We start from the raw sequence: 10,307 nt of genomic DNA, 5'->3' as shown, positions 1-10,307 counted from the left end.
ATACCAACATGGGCCAGTGAAGTGACGTCCTCCACAACTAGACTGAAGAACAAAAGGACAGCAACTTGTCTGTTCCCCTTCCCGGATTCCCCAATGCTGTTCCCTCCCCCAATTCCCCAAAAAACTCTTAAAAAAAAAAAAAGTCATGCTTTAAATTTAATGAGGGCAGATAAGCCATATTAACAGTTTAAAACATTGTCATGTAAGTAATTCAAGACAAAAATGATCCAATCCACACTTAAAAAAACAAAAAATAATCCACATTTCCCATTTGACTACTACTTTGTCAGAATAGGGAATAGATGCTACTTCTAAAGAGGTTAGAAAAGCTGGGCTAAATATGAGGTCGAGTACCATAAAAAAAGGTAAGAGGTGTTTCTAAAACTGATGTTCCTGGCCATAACCTTGAAAAAATTGCCCTCTAACCAGTGAATTATTCTCAGAGTATAAAACGAATTTCAGTGTTGCTGTTTCTATTCCAGTTCTCAGGTGACCTTTGGGATCAGAATTGCTCTATTTAAAGACATGACCCAGGAAACGGTGAATGCTAGACAGTAAGCTTCTATTTAAATCTTTTAAAAAGTAGCAGCTCACATTAGTTTTCAATGGAAATTTACCCTGGTGCCAAAAATTATGCTGGGGATAGAAGTACCTTATAGAAACACTTACTAGTTTAAATGAGTGCTTTGTGGGGCTGAGGTGTTGCCTTGAACCATCAGAGTACTGAAATTGTGTGCTGTAGCTTTAAGAGGTTGTCGTGACACTTGGTGTATGTGAGGTGGTTTAGAAAGCCATTATCTTCATGATTGTAACTTGAGAATTTATCGAGACTCTCACCAGCACTTAAAATATACCACTTGTTTGTGAATATGGCATGTTTTTCTCTGCATCAATAAGGAAAATCCCAAGACAACCAACATCACAAGAACTGTTAGCAGAAATAGAGGCTCATTTGAAATCTTGGCCTTGAAAAGAATGTATCACTACGTGCTGAAACCTGAAAGAACTTAATAATCAAATTTACCTGGCACATGTGACAGATTATGCGACACACTTGGGAGTAAATGTTACCTTTAACCTTTATTCTGTCTGGAGAGTGAACTAGAGTGTTCTGCAGGCTAGTGAAAGAAGTGTTTGGTGACACTGAGAATTATTCATGCAGTAAATAATTACTGAGCACCGACCAAGTTCCAGGCACTGTTCTAAGCAGGGGGCATTCAGCTATGAACAGACAAAACCCCTGCCCTCGTGGAGGGAGTATAGATTCTGACAGTATACAGCATGTCAAGTGGCAAGTCCCATGGTAAGTGCTGTAGAGAAAAACAGAAGGTTGCTGAATTTTCAGTAGTTCGGTAGAGGCAGCTTCACTAAGCTGACAACTGAGCGCGGGCCTGAAGGCGACGGAGCAGGCCAGGGCCAAGCATCCAGGCAGAGGTGCACTGAGTGCAGAGGCCTTGAGACAGGTTTTTCTGGTGTGTTCTAGATTCAACAAGAAAACCAGTGTGGCTGGCGTGGAGTCAGAGCCTAGGGAGTAGTAGGAAATGAAGCAAAGGCCAAGGGCCACTTATTTATGAGCCTGTATGGCCACTTATGTATGAACCTCGGCTTTGACTCTGAGAAGGGAAACTGGAAGGATTTTCGAGAGGAGTAGCGTTTTAAAAGGACCCGTCGCCAGTTGTTTGGTAGTAGTCTTGTAGGGCACTTGAGGAGATTTTGGCGGGTGGAGAGATCAGCAGCTTGGTTTTGGACATCTTAGTAAGTAGGCAGTTGGATATTTGAATCTGGAGCTCAGGAGAGAGATGCAAGGTAGTGATATAAATTTGAGCATTTAAAGCCATGAGCTTGGATGAGATGACCGAGAGCAAGTAGAAAAAAGAGAACTGAAGCGTGCCGACATTAACTGGAAAAGAGCCCCAAGGAGGAACCAGCTGAGGAGCCAGGAGAAGCTGATGAGGAAGGGGAAAACCAGGAAAGTAGCTAATACAAGGTGGCTGCTAGCCACCTGTGGCTATTTAAAGTATAATTGAAATGTTACACTCCGTTCCTTACTCCCCTTAGCCACACCTCAAGGCTCATTTCATGTGGCTAGTCACTACTCTTTGGACAGCACACATGTATAACACTTCATATTCACTGAAGTCCTATTGGGCAGTACTGACCCAGAAGTCAACTGAAGAAAGTATCTCAAGGACAGCTGGAGTGTCAAAAACTGCTAGTAAGTAATTTGGGGACTGAGACTTGACCAGTGGATTATTTGTAAGTGACCAGCAACCTCTTGACAAGAGAGCTGATTTGGTAGAGTGTGAAGCAAAAAAACTGATAAAATTGTATTCAGGATAAACTGGAGGACCGGGAATCAGAAAACGGATACCTTAACCCAAATGTCGGTTCTCAGCTGGCAGCTGTCTGCAGTCTGCTCCGTGTGGTCCACTGCTAAGGGGCCTGACAGGCCCAGCCTGGGGCTCCTGGGACTGTGTGCCCAGATCCATTCCAAGCTACTGCGGGAGCAGCTCAGGACCATGGATGTCACCACTTGGCGCACCTCCTGCTTCCTCCTGCTGTGGGGCTGGAGAGCTTCACGAAGCAGGAGTGAAACTGTGCTGTCCCTCCCTGCGGGTGACCTGACCACGTCTGTGCATTCCTGGCTGGCCTCCCCTGGAGCATGGCTGTCAGTTACAGTGACTCCTGTACTCATGACCTCTCGATTTCTCCATGGTGACACGCTGGGACCACTTGTATCAGTTTATAAGGCCCTGCCCAGTAGGGCCCCTCACCTTGTAACAGTAAACGCTATTTAAACCTTGAAAAAATAAAAAAAGCATAGACACGTCTTTAAAGATTGGCACTTGGCCAGCTGGGTTGAGCTTACCATAAAATATTTGTTGAAGCTGTTCCAAAGACAAAGAGCTCTCCTAACAGTTCCGTCTTCATGGTGCATAAAGCCCCATGGCCAGGATTCTCAACCCTGCTAGAATCATTTGAAGATCTCTAAAAACAGCACTGCCTGCGCTACACCCCCCGAGATTGATATAGTGGGCTGGAAAGGACACTGGCATTGCTCATGTGAGGAGTTTTGCTGTTTATTTCCTTGGGTGATTCTAATATACAGCCACAGTTAAAGACCCACTTGTTGCCTTAGACCAAAAAAAAATACTAATGCATGCGGATTCCCAATCATGGTCCAGAATTACATGGGACTTTACAAATATGTTAAATTTATAGTGATGACACATATTTGATACAAATATGAGTCACATGAGTATTGTGGTAAGCTTTTCTGCCAGTGTTTTGGAGACTGAGCATGTTAAGCCCATCAAGAAGGAAACCAATGTTAGATAATCTTAATAAGGGCTTTAATAATACCCTTGATGAACAAACATACCAATTTGACTATTTTATGGGTGCAGATAAAATGCTCTTGGGGGCACTTTATTTAATGATTCCACTTCCCCAAAGAAAAGCTTTCTGTTAACTATAAAGCTTTGAAATTATGTAACCTTTGAAATAGAATCAATTCTAAACTTAGGGAATCACATTTTTACTTTAAAACTGGTAACGTCTTGGGCCGGCCGAGTGGCGTGATGGTTAAGAACTGGCTTGGGATGCCAGAGGGCCCCAGTTCGGATCCCACATATGAGGGCCAGTGACACTGCCCTCTACAGCTAAGATGCTGAACAACAGCTCAACCTGGAGCTGGGTTGCCATGAGTCGCCGGCGACGGCATAGACTGCAGCCCCTGTGGCAGTGGGTTGCCATGGGCTACTGTGTGTAGCCAGCAGCCAGCGTGAGCGGCCAGCAGCCGCAGTGAGCTGCGGTCCAGAAGCCGGTGACTGATCTGCCTCGCCTGGGAAGAGTGCAATGATGGTGCCAACTTGGGCCAGTGAAGCAACGTCCTCCACAACTAGACTGAAGAACAAAATGACAGCAACTTGTCTGTTCCCCTTCCCCCAATTCCCCAATAAAAATCTTTAAATAAAAAAACCCCCAAAAACTGGTAATGTCTTTAAAACCAGAAAATTTATGTGGTAACTAACGCTCCATGAATTAGATGTTTGTTTCTGCAATTCATTTATCTATTCTCTATCCTGGCACTTTTTGAAGATGAAAGTATCTGGCATAGTTCTGTGAAAAACATCAAACAGATATTATTTCATTTCAGGTGTAGTTGCAAACAAATGACTCATTAAACCACTGTGGGATGTAACTGTTTTTCTTATAGCTGGAAGCAAATTTTCATTGACTAGTTATGGATCCTAGGATGCTTGTCCAGTTACCTAAAGTCCCTGAAGCATTTCCTGTATTTGCATTATCTTACTACCTAGCCCCTGTAGTCACTGCTTTGTGTATTGTGATGTGAATATAAAATAAATGATCTGCTATAATACACATCAATTTCAACCTCCTCCTCAGTCTATAAGAGCGAGGAGATAAAGTTCACCTTTCCCTCTTTACAAAAAGAATGCTTTGAACTATTAAATAGCCATAGACAAAATAATAATAATCCAACTTGGATAGATTAACTCTGTAATCTGAAAGTTAATAGTTACATTTGGAAATACTGCGTTACTCCTACTGTAATTATTTTAACAATTCTACTACCAAGGCAATATGATCTTGAAAGATAGAGATGGACTGAGCATGTACTTACCACATCTCAAAATACTAAAATTTGAAGTATAAGAGATAAAGTCTATTTCAGTAAAAAGGAATTACTATTTTACAAGACAAGTGACAAATTCCCAACTTCAAATTACATTTATAAAAAAAAGAATTGAAATAATTTTCTTAAATCATTTCCAAACTATCATGGCCTCAAGACTAATCAGATAAAACAAGACACGACTGAGTGATTTTCCTCCAATTACCCTCATTTTCCGAGAAGCAGTACAGTGGGATGGCAGAGCTGGAGATCACAAGCCAGGCCTCCTGGGCTCCAATCCTGGCTCCTCCACTTACTTGCTGTGTGACCATGGGCAAGTTATTCCTGTTTCAGGTTTCCTCGCTTTCCTCTTCTGTGAAATGGCGCTGGCACCAGAATACACCTGTTGTGAAGGCTGTAAATCAGAAAAGAGTGTCTGCAGCATGCATACTACAACGCTCCTGGATGTATGATGGGGTTACATCTCAAACCCATCATTAAGTTGAAAGTATCCTAAGTCGAAAATGCCTTTAATACGCCTCACCTGCCAAACCTCAGAGCTTAGCCTAGCCTACGTTAAAAGTACTCAGCACACTCGTATCAACCTACATTTGAGCAAAATCATCTCACTGCCCCTGCCCAACATCACGAGTATCGTACTGGGTATCACTAGCCCAGAAAAAGATCAAACTTCAAAATTCTAAGCATGGTTTCTACTCAATGCACATAGCTTTTACACCATCGTAAAGCCACAAACTCCTGTCAAACTATGGTTAACTCGGGGACAGTTTGTAATTAGTAAGTACTCAGAAGATTCAAGTTATTTGGTTATCTGACCTCGAAGAAACCACAGGTATTTCAAACTGCCGCTTACTTGAAGATTTCGTGTACTGTAGTAAATATGTATCATTTCAGGAACTAGACCTTTGGAGGTACTAAAAGAAAGCAATTAGACTAATTAGAGGTCTGATCTTGCTGCTTTTGAGTAATAAGGTACCTGCTTTATCTTTCAAGTTAAAGCTGTGGAATGTGCAGCCTTCCATTCTCATCAAATCAGACTTAAAAGGCTGAGGTTGCTAGAGGACTTAGATTTTCAGTAGCTCACACAAATCAGTAATGCCACTTACATTCTTTGGCATGGCTAGATAGACAGTACCCAGTGCTGAAACTCCCTGTCATTTGTGAGAAGCACTACAGCTCCATGGTCAGGACCAAAGGCATCAGGCATCAGATGCCTGGTTATAACTCTGGCTGTGCCACCTACCAGCTGTGTGACCTTTGGCAAGCTACTTAACTTCTCCACCTCAGTGTCCTTAGCTGTAAAATCTAAATAATTGTTATCTCATAGGGTTTTTGATTGAGTTAATTCACATAAAGCTGTTAGGACAGGGCCCAACAGAGTAAGCACCCAAAAAATGTTATGATTATTATTAAAATCTATCAGTATAAAACATTCCCCTGGTATTAATGACATAACTGTATAAAAATATATCTTTTTTTTAAGATTTTTTTTTTTTAATTGGGGAATTGGGGGAGGGGAACAGTGTTGGGGAATTGGGTAAGGGGACCAGCCAAGTTGTTGTTCTTCAGTCTTAGTCGTGGAGGGCGTCAGTCGCCATCTGGCTGCCCGTCAGCAGCTTGTAGCCTCTAAGCTCAAGGTGCTGTGTTCAATCTTAGTTGCGGATTGTTAAGAGAGCACGCACTATCCACTGTGCCATCCAGGCGGCAGCTCAGCTCAAGGTGCAGAGTTCAGTCTTAGTTGCAGGTGGACATAGCCACCATCCCATGCAGGAGTCGAACCCAGCAGCCTTGTTAAGAGCGCACGCTCTATCCACTGAGCCATCCGGGCTGCAGCTCAGCTCAAGGTGCAGAGTTCAGTCTTAGCTATGGGTGGGCATAGCCCACCATCGAACAGGCAATCTTGTTCTTACAACAGCTGAGCCATCCTGCCACCTGTTGGCAGCTCAGTTACAGCTCAGCTTGGGCGCAGCATCACTGGCCTATGTGGGAATCGAACTGGTGGCCCTGTTGCTCAGAGCCAACTCTTAACCACCTGAGCCACTTGGCCGGCCCTAAAAATATATCTTGATCTCACCCAGAAAAAAAAATCCTAGGGGCGGCCTGTTAGCTCAGTTGGTTAGAGTGCAGTGCTCATAACACCAAGGTTGCCAGTTCGATCCCCACCTGGACTGCTGAGCTGCGTCCTCCACAACTAGATTGAAACAACTACTTGACTTGGAAAAGATGGGTCCTGGAAAAACACTGTTTCCCCAATTAAAAAAAAAATCCTAAGATCTAGTATTTCCATTTTTTAGTTATTTGTACTGGTAGCAGATATGAGGCAGTAAGTACAGATGCAAAGAGGAAGTACAAGGATCACATCTTCATGCAACTAACCTATCGCCTGAAGACCAACCCTTACGCTAGAAAAGGAAATCAGAAGGACATGGACTTGATAGCATCTTTTGGAGCATTATCACACATCTGACAAGGACTGCGCCAAATATTTTCATTGAACACGTTTCCATCTTCTGTGTGTGTCAGATTTCTCAACGTTCAAACATTCCTCCTCTTTCCAAGTTTTTTTTAAACCAGTAGCATTAGTAATGCTAGTTAAGTAATAATGCCAGTAGCATTACAAAAAGGAGGAACAAATTCTGCCTATCGAGACAGCCATCACCTCAATAATTTTTCACCAATTTCTCACAAGCTAATAACAAGCAAGCATAAATAGTAGGCTTACAACAGGATGAACTGGTGTTTTAGGTTAAATAATTTTAAAGCAAGCCAAGTAATTGTATAAAATTTAAATTTTATGATCATGTTTGGACCTTTTTACATTAAACACAATGGAAATGTTCATATTCATTTTTTTCCCCAAAGGAAAAATTTCTGAACCATCACTATGTTGCACAGTAGAATAAAAATATGAGTTCAGGTACTTATTCAAGTTTCTAAAGAATGCAAATAACAGACACGATTTTACTTCCAAAATCTGAAGTCATCAACATGATTTTGTAGTCCTGTATCTCAGGCTTTACCTAAAATTCATTGTTATTCAGATAAAGACATCCCCCTAGTCACATTTTTTAAAAAGCCTCTGTCCCACCACAACTTCCTGAGATCTGTGAAGAAACTGCAGTCTTGTGATCAGGTTCCATACAGTACTGGCAGTTTTGTAATCATAAGGAAAAAACGGTGACTGACTTTATGTGTCAATCAGTTGTAGTCTGCTGATCTGATTAGAAGCCTTGACAAATGCCTGGTGGCGATTGCAAATAACTGCCAAGCATATGGGGATAATACAGTAGCCCACCGTTTTGGGGTCGGCTCTTGTACAAGAATAAAGAAACAAAAACATCTGTAAGTAAGGAATTAGAAAAATAACTGTCCAAAACCAGAATGGCAGGGAGAGTAACCGAGTTTTCAAGGAGTGTGTCCATGTGGTTCCTTCAAGGGGCTCCTCTGGATGCTGTTCAATGTGTTCCAAGGCCAGCCTGTTGTAAGTTTCATTTATTTCAAAAACATAGTAAAATGCTGCTGCGCTTGTTAACAGATACAATCCCACTCCAATCCATCCCATCCGCTGACGGAAGTTCATCATTCTCCATGCTCTGTGCCTTCAATTTTGAAAAAAAGAGAAAAAAACACAGTGTCTAGTAATGCTGTCACGGCATCTATTCCCAGTGTACTTGCTTTATTTCCAATGAGTTCTAAAGTACTCCACTACCACATTTAAGGTTTAAAATAAATTAAAATTACATTTATTAAGAAATGTAAATGATTTAGGGGTTGTTGTTTTATTTAACAGTTTGAGGAAGTACAAAAAGTTTCGGTATATATTGTCTGCTTTTACGTGAATCCTACAGAATAAATAAATCACTATATCTGGCTTAAATAGGCCCAGTACACCTTCCATTAAGAAACTGGAATTAAACTAGTCCTACGGAACATTTCACGTTTACAATTCAAAATCTTTCCGAGTTAATACTATTGCTTCAGACGTGAAAACTTTGTTCTACAAGTCAAACCAATGTCGGGGTTCTCAAGTCAAGACAGTAACTCTTAAACACTTACAATGGTCCCGAGAATCTTCCTGTTCCCACGGCAAGCGTTAAAGAGTCACTCAGTTCTGAATAATCGGGTGGCTTTGGCATTTCAGAGAAAGCCACCATAAAAGAAATCCCCGGGGTCACCGGCTAGGAGGAAGGTGAACGCAACCAGCCTGTAGCACAAGCTAATTGTGATTAAGCACAGCGTGACAGCGGCCCGTCACGCGGCGGCCCGGCCCCCGTCGCTGCTACCCGAGCCCCCAGCCTGTGTCACCCGGCCGGGGCGGGAGGCACCCCAGTCGGCCCCGCCCCCTGTCGCGCTGCAGCGCCCGCCGGCCGCGACCAGGACTGCACAGGTGGCGACAGGCCCGGGCCTCTCCGCCTTGCAGCGCCGGGAGCCCAATGCCGGGCAGCGGCCAACGGCCGAGCCTGCAGAGCTGGGCAGGCCCCGGATCTCACCTTCCTATCCGGGTTGGCCCGCCCGCTCGCCGTCCCGGATGCTGCCACAGTCGGGACTTCCGGCTCCGCCCGGAAGCGCGCACGCGCCGCCCCGAAAGGTCCGGCTCCCCTGGTGACGTCAGGGTGCCTCCGGCCGCGGCACCGCCTACCTGAGCACGCCCCAAACAGCTCCTGCTGGGCCCGGGGCGGTGCGTCCCGTCAAGTAGGCGGCCGTCTGGGCCTTGCACCGCGTGCCTCGCTCGCGACTCTAGTCGCCCCGTCGCTCCTCCTCACGTAGAGCTCAGCGCAGCCCCCGTAGCCCTCTCAAGTGTCCACCCGAGTGGAGCAGAGGCCGCCCTCCAGCTCCTCAGGCCTGGCCTCCCGAGAAGCGTCAGGAGCTGGCCCTGGCGCCTCGACCACCGGTGATGGACGCAGGCACGGAGCACTAGATAATGGCGGGGCGCCCGAGGCCGAGGAGGGGGTAAGACGGCTGCTTGCCGCAGTAGGGCCGGCGTGGTGTCGCCCGCCAGTGGGGGTGCACGGGGCTTCCCGCGCCCTGGGCCTTTGACACCTTCGACTGACCCGACTGCTTTGTCCTCACAGTCCGCCGGAACTCGGGACATTGACAGGACTTATCTGGGGTACTTCGGAGGAATACTGTGAATTGCGGCGGCATCAGTGCCCCCAACAAACTAGAGCTTAAATCTATTGTCTTGGGCACCATGACGCTGAGGCTCCTAAGAGACTGGTGCAGGGGGATGGACATGAACCCTCGGAAAGCACTGTTGATTGCCGGCATCCCCCAGACCTGTAATGTGACGGAAATGGAGGAGGCTCTGCGGGCTGGGTTAGCTCCCTTGGGCGAGTCCACATTGCTCGGGAGGATGTTCCGGAGGGACGAGAACAGGAACGTAGCCTTAATAGGACTTACTGCGGAGCCAAATTATGCTCTGGTCCCTAAGGAGATACCTGGAAAAGGGGGTGTCTGGAGAGTGATCTTTAAGCCTCCTGACCCAGATCATGAATTTTTAAGCAGATTAAATGAATTCTTAGAGTGAGAGGGCGTGGCATTAGATGAGTTGACCAGCTCTTGGGTATGGAAACAACCCTGTTGACCTAGACCAGGACATGATCCCGGAAATATGGACCCCCATGTTGGCACAGGCATTAGATGAGGC

At 45.0% G+C, this 10,307-nt stretch overlaps 1 protein-coding gene across 1 annotated transcript; it reads right to left on the bottom strand.

The window, feature by feature from the left end:
• Positions 1-7,434: 7,434 nt before the first annotated feature.
• Positions 7,435-9,153, bottom strand: LYSET (lysosomal enzyme trafficking factor). The gene is made up of 2 exons (XM_019642435.1): positions 8,717-9,153; positions 7,435-8,259 (listed from the first exon to the last, which is right to left on the bottom strand). Exons 1-2 carry the CDS (start codon positions 8,812-8,814, stop codon positions 7,848-7,850), a joined length of 510 nt encoding a protein of 169 aa, XP_019497980.1. The 5' UTR covers positions 8,815-9,153; the 3' UTR covers positions 7,435-7,847.
• Between the last annotated feature and the right edge of the window lie 1,154 nt (positions 9,154-10,307).

This window comes from Hipposideros armiger, unplaced genomic scaffold (assembly GCF_001890085.2).
Source record: "Hipposideros armiger isolate ML-2016 unplaced genomic scaffold, ASM189008v1 scaffold_69, whole genome shotgun sequence".
Lineage (NCBI taxonomy): Eukaryota > Metazoa > Chordata > Mammalia > Chiroptera > Hipposideridae > Hipposideros > Hipposideros armiger.
Note: the sequence above shows the minus strand (reverse complement) of the source record. Positions and strands in the feature narration are given on the sequence as shown.

What these genes read in the sequence shown, in the direction of transcription:
- LYSET (XM_019642435.1), bottom strand. Translation starts at nt 8,814, where the DNA reads ATGGTGGCTTTCTCTGAAATGCCAAAGCCACCCGATTATTCAGAACTG. An exon ending in GGAAGATTCTCGGGACCATT is followed by an intron (nt 8,260 to 8,716) that starts GTAAGTGTTTAA and finishes TCAAAATTGAAG; the next exon opens with GCACAGAGCATGGAGAATGA.